This window comes from Piliocolobus tephrosceles, chromosome 13 (assembly GCF_002776525.5).
Source record: "Piliocolobus tephrosceles isolate RC106 chromosome 13, ASM277652v3, whole genome shotgun sequence".
Classification (NCBI taxonomy): Eukaryota; Metazoa; Chordata; class Mammalia; order Primates; family Cercopithecidae; genus Piliocolobus; species Piliocolobus tephrosceles.
Window position 1 is genome coordinate 89880982 of NC_045446.1, and position 23676 is coordinate 89904657.

The 23676-nt window shown below is 37.1% G+C and overlaps 1 protein-coding gene across 3 annotated transcripts in view; it reads left to right on the top strand.

The window, feature by feature from the left end:
* The window catches only part of CNTN5 (contactin 5), a 1320702-nt gene that overhangs the window by 953930 nt on the left and 343096 nt on the right, over window positions 1-23676 (top strand). For all 3 annotated transcript variants that reach the window (XM_023208001.2, XM_023208000.2, XM_023208002.1), the window contains one exon: window positions 11997-12099. In XM_023208001.2, coding sequence (XP_023063769.1) covers window positions 11997-12099 — 103 coding nt within the window. The remainder of the gene's footprint in view (window positions 1-11996; window positions 12100-23676) is intronic.

Consider the following 23676-nt stretch of genomic DNA (forward strand, 5'->3'; position numbering starts at 1 on the left):
ACTATATAGATTGGTAGACAGCTATGAGTAAGAAACTTTTTGGAGGGAACAGTCCTTCTGAAGAATGATAAAACTTTACAAATAAAAGATAATGTGGGTGAGTGTTCTTGATAGTTGCAAGGAAGAGGAGCTCACTCAAGTGAACCTAACTAAGGAACTTTTTATTTTCAGGAGATACATGACATGATAAGAGAAATGGTATAGAGAAATCCAAGATTAAGGTCTGTAATATGGCTTGATTTTGTGGGGACTAAGATAGGAAGGGACTGAGTCCAAATAGTTATAAGAATTTTAGCAGCAGGAGTTCATGACTATTCTCTATGAATTCCCTACCAGCATGGCTGAGCTATTACATGTAGATTTTCTTCTCGTCAATTGTCTTAGCCTTATCATCTACTTTGAATATATTCTCCCTACCTTCTAGATGGGGTGTGTGTGTGGGGTGTGTGTGTGTAAAAACAGCTTCCGCATAACTTAGGTGTGCCTTGAGTCACCTTAATATTATTTGTGCCTCACTGCCTCCTTTCAATTTTGTTTGTCTGTTTGCTTGTTTGCAGAAAGGACTGTGGATAAGGTGATTTATTATTAATTTGTCTAATACATTGAGTAAAGTTCACCATATTTGTGAGACATATTTCTTTGTTTTTTAATGGAAAACTTAATCTGCTAGACTTAAATGTTAGAGTGAACTGTATAGAAATCACAGTATCTAGTTAAAGCACAATTGAACCAACTTTGATTGGGGTGTAAGAGTCCCATAGAATTACTCAGAGATCTTCAAATAACTTAATTGCTGAAAATTTAATTGTTGAATTGAGCATCAATGTGTCATTTGGAATTGCTGTATTTTTATTTTGATTTAATTTCCTTTTTAGTCAGTAGAGCCATTCTTCCATTATTACTGGGCCCAATTTGCTTTCAAAGAAGCGTTATTGGCTGTTGGAAGGATAATTCTAATTTGTTCTGTATTTGATTTGTCATTCTAAATCATATTCACATAGGTCTTGGCGGCAGGTCATAGAAATCAAAGTGTCAACTTTTTTTATTTTTCTAATTATTCAGAAGGCTCCAATTCTTACACAAATAGACACGTACACTTCACAAAGTCAAATTAACCTTAAATTTAAAAAAAAACATAACTGTTTTAAATTATGAACTTGTACAATATTTGTTTCTGATTATATGTATGTAATTACAGAGAATTTTCAATCATTTTATGCGTGGAAATTTATGAAAATAATAAACATCTACTTTTCTTAATAAAACTTAGTCTCGCTTAAAGTGAACATTTAACCCTTTGTTATCAAATTTTAAAAGTTTTCTCTATCTTTTGTGTGTGTGTGTGAGAATGGAGTCTCGCTCCACTGCCCAGGCTGGTGTACAGTGGCGTGATCTCGGCTCACTGCAACCTCTGCCTCCTGGGTTCAAGCAATTCTCCTGCCTCAGTCTCCCAAGTAACTGGAACTACAGGTGCATGCCACCATGCCCAGCTAATTTTTTTGTATTTTTAGTAGAGACAGAGTTTCACCATGTTAGCCGGGATGGTCTCAGTCTCCTGACCTCGTGATCTGCCCGCCTCGGCCTCCCAAAGTGCTGGGATTACAGGCGTGAGCCACTGCACCTGTCTAACATATTTCTTAATGCCAGATAAAACTTTTGTGTTTGGAAAAATATATATAGTTGCTTTCTTCAGGCCTTACATTTATAAGATCTTTTTCTAAGTTACTGATGCACATGGAAGGAGCCCTCAAATGATGGTGGAGAGATAGGAATTTATTTCTCTAAATCATAGTGGCAAGAGCCGGATAAGAAAATAAGTCTTAAAATTTAGTAGTCAGAAGAAAGCAATTATAGTGTAAACCAGCCCCTTGATCAATTTATTCTTGATGCTTGGAAAGGGAAAATAAATTTATTGACTTCCCTTATTTTTAGAATATATATGTGTATGTGTGTGTGTATATATAAGTATATATATATCTGTGTGTATATGTGTGTGTGCAACTGAGAAACCCAACTTGGAATAACCCAAATAGGGAATTCATTTAATTTCATGAGAGAAGGGCAAGATGCTAAATCCCGGGTAGAACTGACATGCAACCAACACTTTTTTTTTTTTCATCTCTCCTCTATCTATATTGACTTAATTCTATCTTACTTGGCTTCTTTTCAATAGCAAATTACATCCCTCCATGTAGTGGAAGCTACAGTGACTGTCAGACATGCAGGGTTTTATTTTATTATTATTGTTACTATTATTATTATTATTATTATTATTATTATTATTACTTGCCACTCAAATAAGCAAGTATTGAGACTCAAACTTCCTGGTCTCTAATTGAAAACTCTCAACCTCACCTGCACATTCATGAATCACTGTGAACAGGAGAAAGGGATAATCAAGCTGGCCAAGCTTGGCTCAGGTGCCCATAGCAAGTTAATAACGACAGCCAGGAAGATATAACCTATTCAGGAATATAGTGGCTCCTATTCAACTCACATCATCATAGAATATGGAAGAAACATGTCTCAAATGAAGAACAGAAAAAATAGTTGCTATTTTTAGAAGACAAGGAACAGATATGAAGTATGGTTGGCAAAGATGTTGAAGGCAAAAATGTAAATACCCAGTATTTAGACATACAAAAATGATCAGCTAAGCTTTTCCAACTCATTAGTCCAGCCAAATTCTCAAGGTTTACTGTACAGGAGTTCTTAACTCTAGCAATGATTATTACTAAAAGTGTCAGGCAGAATGGCTATTTGAAATATGCAACAACAGGTATTTCACAGACATTGGCTGATCAGAACAAGACCTGCAGCCAATCAGGAAAAACACTGAGCTCTGCGGGGAGTACCAGCATATAGAGGTTGAATATAATCAGCTTTAATGCTGGGGAAGTTGCCACTGAATACAGTATGTTTGACAGCATGACTCTGCATGCCATTTTTCAGACATTTTAGTCAAGTATACTCTAATCCTCAGAAGGACAAGTCACATGAGAAAAATCAGAGTGAAGAAAGGTCCATTCTTGACTTTTTTTTAATGTTCATAAAATCTCCTAGAGAAACTATCAAAATAAGAAGTTCATAGCCCTACCTTCAAAAATATTCATCATCAGGCTTAGAGTTGAACACTGTTGCCTGAAATTTTAGTAAGTTGTCCAGATTTTTCTGGTGTTTTGGCTCTGTGTTCTGTAATGTGCTTGGAAAAACACCGCTCTAAATTGCATTCCACTTAGGGAAAAGCACCCTAGCTCTTCAAAAGTAATTGGAATAAATAAGAAAATCAACAACCATAAAGACAAAGGAGGAGAGTAATGTGCTTTCAGCTTGAAAGCTTCTGTTTATGAGAAATTAGGGTAACTTAAGGTTATTTTCTAATGGCACGTAATTCTAAAGTAAGGCAGCCACGTTAGCCAGTAACTAACGAAACGAAGACACACATTGAGTGTTTCTTGAGCTATATTCAGCTCCATAGTAGGGGCAATCAAAAGATCAAAGAGCTACCTTGACTGAAGAGACAAGCCTGATATTTTTATCTTCAACTATATGTCTTATGGGACTGTTTCCCTTCCCTTTCGGCATTGAACTCTGCCTAACAAAAGAAGTTTCAAGCTAAGCTGAACAAGATTTGACATACTAAAACGTGCAACTGAAATAAACCAGGTAGCCATGTCAGATAGTCAATGATTAATGTAGTACATGTAGTATAACTGGAGTCTAATACTCTGTGATTGAATTTTCTCAACACAGTGATGTCAAGAAAATAGCACTGGACATAAGGTCAGAAAATCCCTATTTTTGCGACATTTTTAGCGGCAGCTTTCAACAGGACCTTGGGCCAGTTATTTGACTTCTTTGACTCTCAGTTATCTCATTTCTCAAAGAAGAATGGTAAATTATGTCAGCTAAGGCAGTGGGTGGTTACCAACCATTTTGGCACCAGGGACCAATTTCATGGAGGATAATTTTTCCACAGACACAGAGGGATGGTTTGAGGATGAAAGTTTTCTACCTCAGACCATCAGGCATTAGATTCTCATAAGGAGTGTGAAACCTAGCTCCCTTGCGTGCACAGTTCACAACAGGGTTCACATTCCTATGAGAATCTAATGCTGACACTGATCTGAGAAGAGGTGGAAGTCAGGCAGTAATGCTCACTTGACGGCCTCTCACTTCCTGTTGTGCAACCCGGTTCCTGACAGGACACAGGCCACTACAGATTTATGGCCTGGAGGGGTACAGAACACTGAGCTAGGCTCACCTTTACCTCTAACATAATAATCCCATGTAATGTAAAGCAAAACATAACCGCTGAATATGATCATATGTTAAAGAGCAAGATACCTAAAGAGCTTTCTCATGTGTCCTTATATCATCACTCTCAGTGTGATGATAAAATTTTAAAAACCAGTTATAATTTCTTGTAGTATAGCTAAAATTAGGTAAAATAATTTGAAGCCTCTTATTCGACTCTCTTTTTTTTTTTTTTTTTTTTTTTTGTATTCTTAATACATAGTTCAGATATCAGCAACTTCTTGGGGCCTGAAGTAAGGCTTAAGAATGCCTTTGGCCATAATGGAAATTATTTGAGGAGCACCAGAAGACTGTATCTGGGCAAAATTACCTACCAAATACTATCAGAAGCACCCATCCTTTGGGTCATTTTGAACAATTATGGCGATAAAAGAAGGTCTTTTTTGCAATTTATAAATGTGGAAGAGAAGAGAGACGATATGGATCTGATCTGACTCATGGTAGCCAATAGTATCAGTAACTCTTTACTATTATTCAGAGGCAGATGTAGATTTGAAGAGCCTAAAATGTACAACCTTACATTTTAGGTTCTTCTTTAAATACGTGTACCTTCTTTAAATACATGTACCCTAGAATGTAAGGTATAATAAAAAGTAAATAAAAATAAAAAGAATACTGAAGTATTAATATAAAAGTGGGTTCTACAAATAGTATTTTATTTAGAAAGAGAAAAAAAAATCTAAATGAATTACTGGAGCTTTGGAGATTGAAGTTCCTTTATCCTAAGATCTCTTTGGACAATTTAATAGAAGTAATTATATAGAAATATTTTCCAAATTTGGCCTTCCATTCCAACACCCTATGACCCTGAGTAAATGCCGGCACTCACAGGCACCCATGCATATGAGAGGCTTAGGTTTAATAAGCATCATGATAAATCAGGTGTTATTGAGTCGTCAGATTAACAGTTAGAAAGGGCAATCAGGCAACAGAAAGAAATAAAGGGTATTCAGTTAGGAAAAGAAGAAGTCAAATTGTCCCTGTTTGCAGATGACATGATTATATATTTAGAAAACCCCATCATCATAGCCCAAAATCTCCTTAAGCTGATAAGCAGCTTCAGCAAAGTCTCAGGATACAAAATTAAGGTGCAAAATTCACAAGCATTCTTACACACCAGTGACAGACAAATAGAGAGCCAAATCATGAATGAACTTCCATTCACAATTGCTTCAAAGAGAATAAAATACCTAGGAATCCAACTTACAAGTGTTGTAAAGGACCTCTTCAAGGAGAACTACAAACCATTGCTCAGTGAAATAAAAGAGGACACAAACAAATGAAAGAATATACCATGCTCATGGATAGGAAGAATCAATATCATGAAAATGGCCATACTGCCCAAGGTAATTTATAGATTCCATGCCATTCACATCAAGTTACCAATGACTTTCTTCACAGAATTGGAAAAAACTGTTTTAAAGTTCATATGGAACCAAAAAAGAGCCCGCATTGCCAAGACAATCCTAAGTCAAGAGAACAAAGCTGGAGGGATCACTCTACCTGACTTCAAACTATACTACAAGGCTACAGTAACCAAAACAGCATGGTACTGGTACTAAAACAGAGATATAGACCCATGGAACAGAACAGAGTCCTCAGAAATAATACCACACATCTACAGCCATCTGATCTTTGACAAACCTGACAAAAACAAGAAATGGGGAAAGGATTCCCTATTTAATAAATGGTGCTGGGAAAATTGGCTAGCCATAAGTAGAAAGCTGAAACTGGATCCTTTCCTTACTCCTTATACGAAGATTAATTCAAGATGGATTAGAGACTTAAATGTTAGACCTAATACCATAAAAACCCTAGAAGAAAACCTAGGTAATACCATTCAGGACATAGGCATGGGCAAGGACTTCATGTCTAAAACACCAAAAGCAACGGCAGCAAAAGCCAAAATTGACAAATGGGATCTCATTAAACTAAAGAGCTTCTGCACAGCAAAAGAAACTGCCATCAGAGTGAACAGGCAACCTACAGAATGGGAGAAAAGTTTTGCAATCTACTCATCTGACAAAGGGCTAATATCCAGAACCTACAAAGAACTCAAACAAATTTACAAGAAAAAAACAAACAACCCCATCAAAAAGTGGGGAAAGGATATGAACAGACATTTCTCAAAAGAAGACATCCATACAGCCAACAGACACATGAAAAAGTGCTCATCATCACTGGCCATCAGAGAAATGCAAATCAAAACCACAATGAGATACCATCTCACACCAGTTAGAATGGCAATCATTAAAAAGTCAGGAAACAACAGGTGCTGGAGAGGATGTGGAGAAATAGGAACACTTTTATACTGTTGGTGGTATTGTAAAGTAGTTCAACCATTGTGGAAAACAGTGTAGCGATTCCTCAAGGATCTAGAACTAGAAGTACCATTTGACCCAGCCATCCCATTAGTGGGTATATCCCCAAAGGATTATAAATCATGCTGCTATAAAGACACATGCACATGTATGTTTATTGTGGCACTATTCACAATAGCAAAGACTTGGAATCAACCCAAATGTCCATCAGTGACAGACTGGATTAAGAAAATGTGGCACATATACACCATGGAATACTATGCAGCCATAAAAAAGGATGAGTTTGTGTCCTTTGTAGGGACATGGATGCAGCTGGAAACCATCATTCTCAGCAAACTATCACAAGAACAGAAAACCAAATACCGCATGTTCTCACTCACAGGTGGGAATTGAACAATGAGATCACTTGGACTCGGGAAGGGGAACATCACACACCGGGGCCCATTATGGGGAGGAGAGAGGGGGGAGGGATGACACTGGGAGTTATACCTGATGTAAATGATGAGTTGATAGGTGCTGACGAGTTGATGGGTGCAGCACACCAACATGGCACAAGTATACATATGTAACACACCTGCATGTTATGCACATGTACCCTAGAACTTTAAATATGTGTGTGTGTATATATATATATATATATATATATATATATATATATATATATATAAAAGTAACAACAATACCAAATCAATTTTAAGAATAGGTAGGGAAATCAGAAATTAGGTTTGAGGACTGCTTCAAAAGAGCAGTCACAGATAGCTTCTAAACAGGATGCCTGGAGTCTTCCTATGGGGCTTACAAGTAAGAGAGCATTAAAGATAAACTTCACATCATTAAAAACACTTGGCTGAGGATATAGATATCACCAGCAGACCACACCCTGCTATTCAAGTGGCTAGTAGAGACACCACAGGGGAAAAAGTTGACATGAAGAGGAAGTAAAAGAAAGGAACCTGGCAAGTATAGTATGGAGGGCATGGGGAAGTATTTTAAAAGAAGCAAAGGAAACAAACATTATTGAGAAAGAGACAAGTGCTTAAACGTTTGTTTTGGGTGACATAATAGTGCTAACCACTCAATTCACTTGCTATTTGTCAGGTCCTTGATGTGCAGCAAATTTCAGACTAGAAGGTAATTGAAGGAGTTAGCCTTTTAGAATAGGACATTGTATTGATGATAATTCCTTTCTATGCCCTCAGTAAACAGATTAGAAAAATGAAACCCAGAGGTTTCATTGTCTGAGGTTTTCTGACCTGTCAGAGATGGTACAGACTAGACATTTAGTGAAGCCAGGTCTAGAAGCCAAATCTCTGTGATAAATACTTTAGTGACTTTTTCTCTGCTTTGCCAAAAAATTAGAAAAAAAAAAACAAACAAAAACAAATACCACAACGAGCAAAGATAACCTTTCTGTCTTATGTGAAGTTAAACATTTTCTATCTAAACATATCCATATGCTTTCTTCAAAACTTATTTAAAAAGTTACATAACAAATAAATAGATAAATATTAAACAAATACATAAAATGTTTTTCTCGCCAAAGGTAGCCCTATTTTCCCCTTTGCATGTCCAGTATATATGACTTTCATATCTTATGGAGTTTATCTTACTCTATTTGGTTTTTTTCTTCTTTCCTGTCATTCCACACACATATGCAAAATAATTGTACAGAGAACTACATATGCACAAAGATGTATCCATGCTCATATGGTCACAAACATAGACACCCCCAAACACATGCACAGTCTCCTCAGAGAAGCATCTGTGCCAAATCATAGCTGTTTTCTATGTGGTACTTTACACATAAGGGGCTTCTAAAAATTTTCGGAGAAAATTTGCTTCAAGGCTATCTGATGGCACTAGCAATAGAATCCACCAGGCCTCAGTTATTACAGTGTTTTCTAATAGGTAAAAGCCATATCCAGTCTCATTGCTTCAGCTACCACCCCTAAATGACTGTAAGTGTTTTCCCCTGTCTAGAACTCATCCTGAGCTTCATTCTCTCATTTATACTGTGTGATCAGATACTTTCTTCTGAATATCTTGTAGGTACTTTAAACTCAGTACCTCCAAATGGAAACTCATCAGCTTTTCTACTTTAACTGTGTTCTTTTTACTTTTATTGGCATTGCCCAATTCCTCAAGCTGCAAATTATAGTGTTATTATTGGCACTGCCCATGCCCTTATTCTTGTACCTCATTGTCTGCCAAGTTTTGCCAATTCAGTTATTAATTGTTTTTTCCCATCTAGTGCCCTTTGTCTGTTTTTATTACTATTATTAAAGCTCAGGCCTTTATCTCATATTCCTGAAGTAATGTAATTGATTTATTTGTCTCTGCTCCAGTTTCACTATATACATCTCAGCATAATGCACCTGCCCTATTCAAAACCACTGTAGCTCCAAATTATTTACAGATTAGAGACTAAATGTGTTACTCTGATAATCAAGGCTCTCTATTTTTCGGATTCCACCTGTTTTTCGTTCCATCATTATATTTCCAAATTTATCTAATATCACTTCCCTTCACATATTAAGATGTTAGAAAAACTGATATTCCTCTTAATGGTCATTTCCCATCTCGTTGTCTTTTTTTTTTTTTTTTTTTTTTTTAATAGCTCCATTTACTCTCTCCTATCTTTTTCCCACTGACCCAAACCCTCATTATTCTTATGATCTCCTCTAATGTGCATGTATTAGTCTGTTTCCACACTGCTATAAAGAATACTTGAGACTGGTAATTCATAAAGTAAACAGACTTAATTGACTCACAGTTTTACATGGCTGGGAAGGCCTCAGGAAACTTACAATCATGGCAGAAGGCAAAAGGGAGGCAAGGTACATCTTACATGGCAGCAGGAGAGAGAGAGGGATCATGGAAAACTGCCACTTTAAAAGTCGTCAGATTTCATGAGAATTCCCTCACTATCATGAGAGTAGCATGGGGGAAACTGCCCCCATGATTCAATCACCTTCCACCAGGTCCCTGTTTTGACATGTTGGAATTACCATTTCAGATGAGATTTTGGTGGGGACACAGAGCCAAACGGTATCATTCCTACCCTGACCCCTCCCAAATCTCACATTCTTTTCACATTTCAAAACCAATCATACTTTCTCAACAGTACCCAAAATCTTATTCTAGTATTGATTCAAAAGTCCAAGTCCAAAGTCTTATCTGAAACAAGAATAATCCTTTCTGCTTATGAGCCTGTAAAATCAAAAACAAATTAGTTACTTCCAAGATACAGGCATTGGGTAAATGTTCCCATTCCAAATGGGAGAAATCAGCCAAAACAAAGAGGCCACAGGCAATGTGCAAGTACAAAACCCAGCAAGGCACTCATTAAATCTTTTTTTTTTTTTTTTTGAGACGGAGTCTCTCTTTGTGGCCCAGGCTGGAGTGCAGTGGCCGGATCTCAGCTCACTGCAAGCTCCGCTTCCTGGGTTCACGCTATTCTCCTGTCTCAGCCTCCGGAGTAGCTGGGACTACAGGCGCCCACCACCTCGCCCGGCTAGTTTTTTTGTATTTTTTCATAGAGACGGGGTTTCACCGTGTTAGCCAGGATGGTCTTGATCTCCTGACCTCGTGATCCGCCCATCTCGGCCTCCCAAAGTGCTGGGATTACAGGCTTGAGCCACCGCGCCCGGCCTGCACTCATTAAATCTTAAAGCTCTAAAACAATCTCCTTGACTCCATGTCTCACATATTGGGCATGATGATGGAAGGCATAGGCTCCCAAGGACTTGGGCAGCTCTGCCTCTATGGCTCTGCAGGGCACAGCCCCTCTGGCTGCTTTCATGGGCTGGCGTTGAATGCCTATGGCTTTTCCAGGTGCTCAGTGCAAGCTGTGGATCCACCATTCTGGGGTTTGGAGGATGGTGGCCGCCATCTTACAGCTCCATTAGACAGTACACCAGTGGGGACATTGTGTGGAGGCTCCAAGCCCACATTTCTCCCTCTGCATTGCCCTAGTAGAGGTTCTTCATTAGGGTTCTTCCCCTGCAGCAGACTTCTGCTTGGATATCTAGGTGTTTCCATCTTTGAAATCTAGGAAGATGTTACCAAGCCTGAACTCTTGCCTTCTGAACACATGTAGGCCCAACACCACATGGAATTTGCCAGCGCTTGGGGTTTGCACCTCTGAAGCAATGGCCTGAGCTGTACGTTGACCCCTTTTAGCCATGACTGAAGTTGGCACAGCTAGGACACAGGACACCATGTCTTGAGACTGCACAGAGCAGCAGGGCCCCAGGCTGGCCATGAAACCATTTTTCCCTCCTAGGCCTCCAGGTCTGTGGTGAGAGGGGCTGCTATGAAGATCTCTGAAATGCTGTGGAGACATTTTTCCCATTGCCCTTGCTATTAACGCTCGGCTGCTCATTACTTATGCAAATTTCTCCAGTCAGGTTTAATTTCTCAAAAAAATAAAAATAAATAAATGGAGTTTTTCTTTTCTACCACAAGAAAAGGGCTCAGGAAACTTACAATTATTGTGGAAGGAGAAGGAGAAGCAAGCATGTCTTACATGGTGGCAGGAGAGATGAGAGAGAGAACAGGGAAAACTGCCACTTTTAAAACTATGAAATCTTGTGAGAACTCTCTTACTATCATGAGAACAGCATGAGGGCATCTACCTCCATGATCCAGTCACCTCCCACCAGATCCCTCTCTTGACATATGCAGATTACCATCTGAGATGTGATTTTGGTGGGGACCAAACCAAAACCACCAGAGCCAAACCATATCAGTGCATAATACTTAATGCCTCATTCATGGCAGTGATCACTTCTTATGTTTCATCACAGTAATTTGATAGAGAGCTTTTCTCCCATACTTGAGTATACAGTATGTTGTTTCTCTCTTTAAGAATATAGTTACCGAGTGCTTGAGAGCACAACTGATTAATCTTTTGTAACTCTCACAATTTTTGGCAAAATTCCATGCATATTATAGATATTCAATAAATATTAGACTTTATAAATGAATATTTGGCAATTATAAGGAAATGTTTATACCTTTTCTTATTTAAAAAATTAAACACATCTAAAATGGGAACTATTCATCTTTTTTTAGAACAATTAGTAACTGTACTACTAGTGTTGATTAACATTTTCAATAATTATTACTTTAAATGATGTTGAACATGCATGTAACCTAGTCCTCAGGGGAAGACTAGGATTTCATCAAAATGGTAGAGTCTAAGTGTACTACTTATTTCAGTACACTGAAAAATTTAACAGTCATCAAACAGACATTAACAACCAAACCACAGTGATTTTCAGTGTAACCTCTCCAGGATTAAGAAACAAATTGTAACATTCATTTGATGCTTAAAGACTATTCTTTATTTCTAAGGTGTGATGGGAGAATATGAGCCGAAAATTGAGGTCCATTTTCCTTTCACGGTTACAGCTGCTAAAGGAACAACTGTTAAGATGGAATGCTTTGCACTTGGCAAGTAAGTACATGTTCTTCCATAATTAAACACAATTGCTTATTAAAATGTGACATATCTTATTTTGGGATCACTTATTTTGCTAGCTGTCATTTCCCCAGATGTTCCATGGTGGCTATTTATTTTTTAAAAGAAGTTCAAATCAGAATTGATGAAGTAATCAGTTACAATTATCTTCTAGGCATTTCTACGGACAGCAATTTCTATAATTCTGCTGTTTTAACATAAAGAAAACTTCTTTAATGAATAAAAAGCTTTACAACTTTACCTATATATCTTAAAATTTAAGTGTCATCTTTAAATTTCATTCTGCCATTATGTAAATAAAGAGGATAGAAAGGCAAAGTACTATCTTCTCCTTATGTATAGGATGTAGATTCTTATATGACATAATAAGACAGAAGATAAAAATTGTAAAGATAATAGTTACAGAGTGATTTTATGTGTTACCTTAGTATATCCTGAAATCGTAACTTAATAGCACCAGCTGTCAATATGTACAAGGAATCATTTCTCAAATGAGAGAGAGAATTTATATCATACCCTAATGCCGGCCATACTTAACGATTCTATTTCTGAGGGTTTACAGCCCAGGGTATATAGTCACTTGTCAATGATGTTTACAGTATAAGTACTGAGATCAGAGGCAGAAGTCGAATTTTGATTATATTTGATTATCATATTATGGTTTACTTTAAATGGAGTGTTGTGTTCTTTGTGTTTTAGGATAAGTCCTCAGGGTTCTTTCTAGACTCTATAATTATAATTTGCATAAATGTATGTCTATCACAGTTACTAATCATTTACCTTCAGTTGCAGTGAGCAAACTCCCACAATCTAACTATAAAGCACTTGGAGATAAAGCCAGCTACACAAATGTGATTATTAAAGTAGGTTTAGCCTTAGGGTGAGGAAAATATTAGTAAATATGAAAAAAAATCAGCTAGCTAAGGGAGATTTGGGGAATGAACATAGTAAACACCATATGTTTTAATATCAAGAATGATTAAAATAAGACATATGTGAATTCTACTTTAAGTAGAAGCAACGTCATAATAGACTATAAACAAAATGAACTGTTATGTGACCCATCTTTAAGCAAAAGATAGCCATAAGTAGAAATAAATTTAAAAATGTAAAATGTATCTAAGAGGTATTTGGGCAGATATCTGAGGAAGACTTCTAAAGCTAAAGATATTAGTTAAGTGCTTAAGATTGAATAATAGTTAAAAGTCTGCTTTGTCACCATCTGCTGTTGTGTGTCAAGTAGGTCTGAAAATGTCCCAAGTGAGCGGCTCAATTCTGATACATGTAAAAATAATATATTCTGGCTTGAAGACAAGGGTTTTAGTGTATCCTGTAGTTAAATAATTCTTCAGTGCCAGAATTTATACTAAGGCTACAAACAAAGGGAGGTCATATTGTAAAACAAATTAGAAAACTAGACTTATAGGAAAAAACAATATAAATATTTCCCAAGGCAAACTTACTTAATAAGTTACATGTGGTTGCCTTTGAAAGCCGTGAAATATGTTTAGTAAATTGATGCTTAAAGTCTCTTTCATTCTAGGTAAGACCCAACAGCCAAATCACTAAATCACTTATGTTCTTTTAATATTTTATTTTAATCAACCTCTCTACTCCTTTGCTACCCAACTCTCAAAAGTAAGTAAATAAAAGGGAATGTGAAGAAGACTGTTTCAGTCAAGAAGGTCTCTGTTTATCACTTGGTGTCCTTTCTAAGAAATGTCACAATTATGGAAAAAAGAAACATGAAGAGATCTACCTCTACTTAAAGACTACCCTGCCACCCTCATGAAAATAAACAAGATCAAAGAAATAACATCTTGATGTGTGTTCATCCCTTTACAGCATATTATCTTGTGGTGTGGATCACCATTTCATCCCAACATGATCACAGCAAACTGCAAATTAATTCCTCAGCATCTGCATGGCTCCTGCAGCTCACCTAAGCTTCTTCTCTCACTTCAACGAGCACGTGGTGCTCTTGTGGGCCTTTGTCTGTTACAAAAACTTTAGTGTCTATCACTGGATATCATCAGGATCTTACTACTCAGGCTGTTTTTCCTCTCACTGTGTCCTAACCAACTAACCAAACATTACTCATAGTGTGTGATAACTAAATTCTGGAATGGAGCATGTCAAGGTTTTTTTTTTGTTGTTTTTTTTTTTCGGCCTTGTGGCCTTTGCACTTGCATTTCTTATGCTGGGATTTCTTTCCCCCTGTTCTTTCCATGGGGGCTCTCACTTATCCTGTGGCCTCAATTTCAATATCACCCCTGAAACAGGCTGTCTATGAATGACCACCTCATCTAACTCACACCCATTGTTCTCTATCTATATACCTTTTTATCCCTTTTTTATAGTCCTTAACACAATTTTAAGTTTTCCACGTAAGTGTTTCTCCACTTAAAACCATTTATCTGTGTCAGGGTCCCAGATGTAAACAGGATCCAACTCAGATGTTTCAATAGAATTCAGTAAAGTGATGAGCTGAAGATCTCTGAGCAGATTAAGAAGAACAAGAAGAAAAACTAAGACATGTATTAACTCCTGATAGCCATAACTCATTGTCATACATAATCCTGAAGGAGCAAGGGGGAGGAGAGAGTGTTTCCAGAACCAGGGAAAACTGAAGTGGGCCAGGGATCAACCAATGGGAGCTGTAATGACTGTTGCTATGAATAGACACAACTTTTATATAAGAACACGCTGAAGAAAGGATTAGGAAATTTATATCCTGATTTCTTTTTCCTCTTGCCTTCTCATGTGTTCTAGTGGCTTTCATGGCTGAAGTCAAACAGAAGCCACTCTGCAAGCCTGGGGATGCAATTGTCAGTTCACGAGGCAAGGCAGAGAGTCTGCAGGGAACAAGAAGGTGACAGGAAAGAGAGGAAAACAGAATAGCCAGCACTTTCCCCACTCTTAGACTTTAATCCCCAAGAAGGCAGGAATCATGACTGTATTCTTCACATATTCCTAGTGCCTACCACAGCACCTGGCACATAGCGTTCAGGAAGTAGGAATGAGTGAACTTAAAAATACTCCATTTACTTAATCCAATCAACTCTTTTTTATTAACAGTTAATCAAAAATAAATAAGCTATTTATGCCTTATCCTGTCCCCCCCCACACAAATACATCATATGTACTGTGCACCTGTATCTCCTGCTCTCTCATATTCTCTTATTTATATCCAGATTACATTGTCATACTTGCCTCTACATTTTCCTACCTATTCTTGCCTCACTCTATCATTTATCTTTGTTATCTTAGACCTATAATTCTCCAACTCTATTTTTTTTGTGTGTGTGTGGTAAGAACACTTATCATGACATCTACCTTCTTAATAAACTTGTAAGTGCTCAATACAATATTGCTGACTGCAGGTACAAGGTAGGCAGCAGCAAATCTCTAGAACTTATTTATTTTGTATAACTGAAGCTTTATTTTTATTTTATTATCAAAGCATATTTTCATGTCCGAGTTGTACTTACTGTTTAACATGACAGCCAAAAAACCTTTCTTGATCTACTGCCTCTTAAGAAGGATTTGTTTGTTGGCTTTTTTGATGATAAGGATGAGAAAGATTTATCACATCTATAGAAGCTAGGGCAAAGGATGGAGTGAAAAATAATTATATATCACAAAGTATAATATTTTATATAATAATAGCTTGAGGGACAAAGAAGATCGTAAGTACAAAATCTTGTTATTTTCAACTTTACCTGCTCCCAGCCTTAGTGGAGTAATTCACATTTCCTACCAAAAATCACGATTTTTTTTATCATGTTATTCATTGAACCAAATATGTTCCTAGATATATAGTCATTCCTTGGAGATATTTGAAGTTCAGTTCCAGATTCCACAATAATACATAAAGCAAATTTCACAATGGAGAAAGTCACATAAATTTTTTGGTTTTCCACAGCACACAGAAGTTATGTTTGCACTATATTGTATGTTATTAAGTAGGCAATAGCATTTACACGTCTACTTTACGTACATACAACAATGTAACAATTTACACACTTTGATTTTAAAATATTTTATTGCTAAAAATTGCTCATTCTGATGTAAGTCTTCAGCAAATGATCATCTGTTTGCTAATGACTGATGCTATTGACTGGTATGGGTGGTGACTGCTAAAGGTTGGGGTGGCTGTGGCAATTTATTAAAAGAAGACAACAATAAGGTTTGTCACTTTGATTGACTCTGTAGCTTATGATGCTGTTAGATAGAATTTTACCCATAGTAGAACTTCTTTCAAAATTGGAGTCAGTCCTCTCTAACTCTGCCACCACTTTGTCAACCAAGTAGACGTAATGGTCTAGATCTTTTGTTGTCATTTCAACAATGTCCACAGCATCTTTTCCAGGACTACACTCCATCTCAGAAAACCCCTTTCTTTGCTCATCCATAAGAAGCAACTCTTCATTCATTTAACTTTTACCATGAGATTTCAGCAATTCAGTCACATCTTCCTCTTCCACTTCTAGTTCTTGTTATCTTGCTGTTTTCATCACATCTCCAGTTACTTCCTCCACGAAAGTTATGAACCCCTCCAAGTTATCCATGAAGGTTAGAACCACTTCTTCCAAATTCCTATTAATATTTTGACCTATGAATCACAGCTGTTCTTCATGGTATATAGAATGGTGAATCCTCTCTAGAAGGTTTTCAATTTACTTTTCTCAGATTTATCAGTGGAATAATTATCTATGGAATCTATACCCTTATAAAATGTATTTTGTAAGTCATTCTTAAGTCATTGGATTTGAAATTTGAAAATTAGTCCTTGATCCATGGGCTACAAAATTGATTTTGTGTTAGCAGGCATGAAAATAACATTAATATTGCTGATCTACATCAAAGCTCTTGGGTAATGAGATGCATTGTCAATGGACAGTATTATTTTGAAAGGAATCTTTTATTCTGAGCAGTAGGTCTCAACAGTGGGCTTAAAATATTTAGTAAACCATGCTGTAAACATACAGTGTCACCAGGCTTTGTTGTTCCATTTCAAGAACATAGAGTAGATTTAACATAATTCTTAAGGGCCCTATGATTTTCAAATTGGTAAATGTGCATTGGTTTCAACTTCAACTTCACCAGCTGCATTAGCCCCTAACAAGAAAGTTAACCTGTCCTTTGAAGTGTTGAAACCAGACATTTGCTTGTTTTTAGCTATGAAAGTCCTAGGTTGTATCTTCTTTCAAAATAAGGTTGCTTTGTCTACATTGAAAATCTGTTGTTTAGTGTAGCCATTTTCGTCAATTATCTTAGCTAGATTTTCTGAGTAATTAGCTGAAGTTTTCACATCAGCACTTGCTACTTCGCCTTCCACTTTAATGTTATAAAGATAGCTTCTTTCCTTAAACCTTATAAACCAGCCTCTGCTGGGTTCAAACTTTTCTCCTGCAGCTTCCTCACCTCTGTCAGCCTTCATAGAACTGAAGACATCTAGGGCCTTTCTGTGAGTTAGGTTTTGGCCTAAGTACCCAGACCATTAAAACTTTCTTTCTGTCAGCAAAAAGTCTGTTTCTGCTTTCTTACCATTTGTGGCTTCACTGGAGTAGCACTTTTAATTTCCTTCAAAAATATTTTTTTTTTCATTCACAAGTTGGCTAACTGAGCACAGGCCTAGCTTTCAGTCTGTCTTCGTTTTTGACGTGCCTTCCTCATTAAGCTTAATTTCTAGCCTTTGATTTAAACTGACAGATGTGCTGCTCTTCCTTTCACTTGAACACTTAGAAGCCATTGTAGGGTTATTAATTGGCTGAGTTTTAATATTGTGTCTCAGGGAATAGGAAATCCCAAAGAAAGGGAGAGAGATGAGGGAGTGGCCGGTTGATGGAACAGTCAGAATACATACATTTATTAATTCAGTTTTCTGTCTTCTATGGGCATAGTTCACGGAGCTTCAAAACAGTTACAGTAATAACACTGAAAGATGACTAATCACAGATCATTTTAACGACATAATAAAAAATTGAGATACTTCAAAAATTTCCAAAATGAGACATAGTGATACTAAGTGAATGCAGGCTATTAGAAAAATTGTGCCAGTAGATATGCTTGACATAGCATTGCCACGGACCCTCAATTTGTGAAAAACACAATGTCTGTGAAACACAATAAAGTGAAGTGCAATGAAATCATGTATGCAGTACCTTCTCTTTTAAGAAAAAATAATTCACATATTAATTCAGAGGTGGTCAAAATGTAAGGGTTGGGTTTTGTGTAGCTCATTTCATAAATGTAATAGACTGAAGTGCCTTAAAGAACTTAGAACCAGATGCAGGTCTGCAAGCTCTGAAAGCCAACTATGTTCTAGGGACTGTCACATCTTCCAGGATTTCCGTAGTCTCTGTTCTCAAAGAAATTGCATTATATCTTCAAATATTTTGCTGAATGTAATATTACACCTTGAGTCCAGTATTAATCATTGTGTAAACATCCGCTGTGTACCTTGACCAAGCTGTCCTGTTAACAGTCAACCTTTATCTCCACAGAAATTCACTATCTACCTTTTTGGTTCCAAGTTTAATACTCAACAACCTAACAGCAGATGTTCTTCTTTTGAACTCTCTTTGGCCCTTGACATGATCTAATAAACCTTTGGTAAGCCAAATTAGGAGATTTCTTTGATTCTTAAAGAATCATACATTCAAACCATGTTAGAATACTGGTTCATTTTGATTTCTCTTTGAAGGTACATTTAACTTTTTATGATCTGTCCTCAATGGTGTTCAGTTTTTGTCACTTCGAGGATGCATATTAGTGCAGCTATAATGCACAGATAATTTTTCAGTATATAAGCTTATATGTTTCCTGTATTCTTTAACATAAAAGAAAACAAATAATAGTAGGTTATCAAATATTACTGTATTTTGATATCACCCAAATTTACCACCCTGCCTGATTTGAAATAAAACGTCTGTTAAAAAGCTATAAGCTGCAAGCTTTCTCCTGAAAAAAACCTCTACTTAAATCTGAATTTAGAAAAAAATCAGATGTTTTCTCTACAGGCTGCTGGAGCAGAACACAACAAGTGTGTACGAGTTGACTCCTAGAAATAGCTCTTAAAATAGAATTGCACAAGGTTGAATACAGAACTTATAAAGTGACTGTGACATGCTATATCATGCTATACTGTCTGTAAAGGTATTTCCCCAGAAAAAAATGGGAAATGTTTCAAGAGAACCCATAGGGAAACAAAGGTATGTAAAGGCTTGGGTAACACAGAAAAGTGTAAAAAACTGGAGGGGGATTAATTAGGTGGAAAGAAAAGACTGGTTTAGACACATGGAAGTTATTATCAAGAGATTGCTCACAAGCTGTTCTCCAGTTTCAACAAGGCAGGGAGGGAGTGAAATTCCAACAGTATGGGATTAAACTAGAAGAATTAGATTGGGTGTAATGTAGAAGTTCGTGACAAAATGAGTTGTTACAGGGAAACTGGATTATCAGGAGAGGCAGTAGAAGCTCTTTGCCTGAACTGCTGTAAGAATATAATAATGCCCATTTGTCTTCTAATGATTTAGATGTAATGTTCCCTGAAAGGAGAGAAATGATCTGGGTCAGGATTGGAAATGAACATTTAAATATTTTCTTTTGCTGGCTGCCCATCCACACATTCTCAGGCTGAATATTAAGAGTAGAAGGATAGAATCAGGCAGACTTAATTAGTTGCCTTTTGGCAGTGACATTATTACATAACATTTCAAACTGATTGGTGGCATATCTAGGAAGTAGAAATGATGAGTGTTGACTTTTCTTGCTCAGCATTCAACCTAGGGACCTTAGTGAAAAGGGGGTTATCATGGATATTTCCCAGGTCACCTTTTAAACACTAGGTACAATACTCTTGGATTGAGAGATAAAGGGGTCAAGGGACAATGCAAGCAAGGAATCCCTTAGGACCCTAATAAATATTTCATTTCAGTGGTTCTTTCTAAATGCAGTATATAATTAAACATTGATGATGTTGTCAACTGGGTGTGCTAAGTGTTTAAGTCCAGCCCATACAAGTTGTCAACTAGTAACGCAGGGTAAAAATGAGAACTTTAAATTATGGAAAGTCAGTAACTACAGAAAGCAGTTACCATCTCTAGAGGTGGGGAGGGGGGAAGAATTAGAATTAATAAAAATTAGAACCTCAGAGGTACCCTTAGGACCAAGAATTCTGAGGAATGGTCGAAGTGGGACACAATGAAGCTTCTCCTGAAAGTGTTGGGAAAAAACTTGAACTGTATTTTATTGCTGCTAAGGGAAGGATGCCCTGCTGAGGTGCCCTTCAGGGACTCTGGAGCTGACAAGAAGCCCCTGGGAAACCCACAGGAAATAAACAAGGAAAGTGTTCCTTCTGGCTTCTTCTGGCTTGCAGTCTCCCTACAGTGCCCCCTCCTGACAGTGCAGAAATGTGGTTTTCAGAGCCCTTGCCCCAGTACCACAAAGCCTAGTAGAGGATGGAGCTGAGAGGTGGTCATTTAAAAACTAGCACCAGTTCCACTTGACATTTTCAAACCCATCTCTTAACCGCACCCCTTCCTATACCTCAGTCGTACTGGCTTTTCCACATCTGTGGCTCTGTGACACCGTTTCCTTGTTCTAAAATATCCTGCCCCACAATCCTATTCTGTAAGGCTTAGGTCAAATGCCCCTCCTCCATTCATCCTCCCTACTTTTCTTGAGCTCCAGTCTCTTACCTTTCAGTGCAACCACCTACATTTCACTATTTAGCCTGCCCCACTGTAACAACGATAGATATCTGTCTTCTTTAGTATGCTGAATTTTTGGATCCCTAGAGCATTATTAGATGCAGCAGGTGCTGAATATGTACACTGAATCGAATTCAGGTATGACAAATGTGGTTGATCTTTCATAACAGGTGTGTTATTGCCTTTGGTTTGGCCACACAGATGTCTCCAGATGCTTTTTACATGTTTTGGCCTTGAAAATTCTTACCACATTTACATTGGCTATAGTTTTCTGACAAGTTTCATTTCACCATGTGACCTTTTACAGACCCCAGAAAGATGACTAGATATGTCAACTAGCCTCCAACAAAAAAGAAGTAAAATCTGGTCACGGATGCTTAAATGACCCAATACACAAGGGCAAACAGGGTTACTCTGTAATAAAAAAGCCATACGCTATAAAGCAACATCAGTTTATCCATAACGACAGGCCTGCAAGCTAATAGTGTTACAGGCAGATTTTCTCTTTTTTTCTCCCTCTTTAAAAAATTTGACATGTTTCTTATCTTGCTTTTACAGCCATTAACACACAATCAGATCAGCTGTGCTCTAAAGGCCTTGAACCTGTTACTGTAATAATTATGTGAATGACCTTTTCAAACTCATCTGAAATCTTGTGGTGAGGTGGGAGGGAAGAACACATTCAATTTCCTGCCCTTTTTTAGTTCCTGCTTATCTCTCTCTCAGAAACCATTTACAAATAGTCTTTTGTTACACTCCACCAAATGCCTATTAGGGAACCAGGATATTAAGTATTTTTTCTCTCTTTTTATATGTTTATTGCAAATAAAAAGCCACTAGTTATCAATTCATAAAATTATTTTTGCCATAGTTTATGTTTTCCTTTCCTCACCTCTTAGCTAAGCTGTCTCAAATGGCTACTCTTGTGTCCCATTGTAACTGTGAGAATGACAAATATTCCTCTGAGACTTCCCACATTGTGCAACTGGCAAACGTTCCTGAAAGAACCTTCTCTTTAGTTACAGATTGATGATTTATTAATACTGTTTATTTGGAGCTGCCAGTCACTAAGGGCTCTAGGAATTAAAAATGAATTGGAGTTACGTGGTATTTGTCTATCAAACTAAAATCAAATTACTTAATCATTAGGTTGACAGAAGATCTGGGGACAGGAGTCAGTCTCTGGGTGTTGTAATCAATAAACGTTTAGGCCTCACAGGAAAGTGGTACATTACAGAATCAAGAAAATTGCCATCGTGAACTATTGCTTGCTTTAGTATGGTTGAGATGAAGGACACACCCTCATTTCAGATGCTACCCAGAGGTGATGGATCCTAAAAGAACCTTAATGATTATATAACCCAACAAATATGAATTTGTAAATGGAAAACAGACTTCTCAAGGAATGGCTACACATGTGGATGTACTGCTCAGGCAGTTTTGATGCATCTTCCTGTGATGTTCTTGACATATTCAACATTCTTTCATAGGGCAAACTATTGAAGGAAATGTTTTATTTACTTATAGGGTTTTACACTCAGAGAGATTATCTATTTTCAGGGAAACAGGACCAATTTATTATTCACATTTAGAGTCAAAGTTAACTGAAATCACATTTCCAGCTTTTCCACGGCTGCCCTAGAACTAGTTAACCTGCCTCAGGAGAGAAACTATATACATGTGCAAGGCCAAACAGCTAACAAGTGTGGCCTATAGAGGCAGAACTAGATCCCCTGATGCTAATTAATAGTATTCTCAGTTTACCATTTTTCAGTTGCTAAGAGTAATTTTTACTTTGTCACAGCAAACATTATATTCTGAATGCACTGAAGCATCTCAATGAGTGAGAATTAGGAATCTTAGTAGGTAAGACAAGTTAACAAGAACCTGAAGCAAAATACAATCCCCAAATTGTAAGATTTTTACTTGGATTCATTTAGACTTCTCCAACAGATTTCTTTCAAGTTAATCTCCCATGAATTTCCATGGAAAAGTTTCTTCCACTGGGATGGTAGTAAGATCAGCAACTATATGGATGCTGAGATTCCAAAACAGGATATAAATAATTAGTATATTAAAAGAATGAAGTCATGCCTTTTTCAGCAATGTGTACATAACTGAAAGCTGTTATCTGGAGTGAAACACCTCAGAAACAAAGACAAATACCACATGTTCTCACTTATAAATGGGAGCCAAATAATGTGTACACATGGGCATATGGTGTGGAGTCATAGTCAGTGGAGACTCAGAAGTGTAGGAGGGTGGGAAGGGGGGACAGATGAGAAATTACTTGATGAGTATAAGATACATGAGTCAGATGATGGTTACACTAAAAACCCAGACTTCACCACTACACAATATATCCATGTAACTAAACTGTACTAGTACCCCTTAAACTTATACAAATAATAAAAAAGACTTAGTATATCCCTCAGAAGTTTCTAATTTTATTGTATCCCACACCCCTACAAGAATCACCAGGTACATAGTCTTGACACTTGAATAGGACATCAGTGGAGCAAAAAAAGTTTAACCAAAAAGTTGTCAACAATCTGAGTATATGTAACACTAAACTTCTACCTTGTCCTGGATGGTTTCCATATCATACTCAGATTCCAACCACATCTCTGACATGTTATCTCACTGGATTACAAACAGGAATGAATTTAAGCAAATTCTGTATCCCATTTGACCTGTTTCCCTATTTTGAACTCTCACAGTCTTGAATTTCTGTAAGTGTTATGTCATCATCACCCACAAATTCCCCCTGAGTATTCTACTAGAAATTGAAATGTTTGCCCAACAGTTACCTCTTCTAATGGTGATTAAACAACCG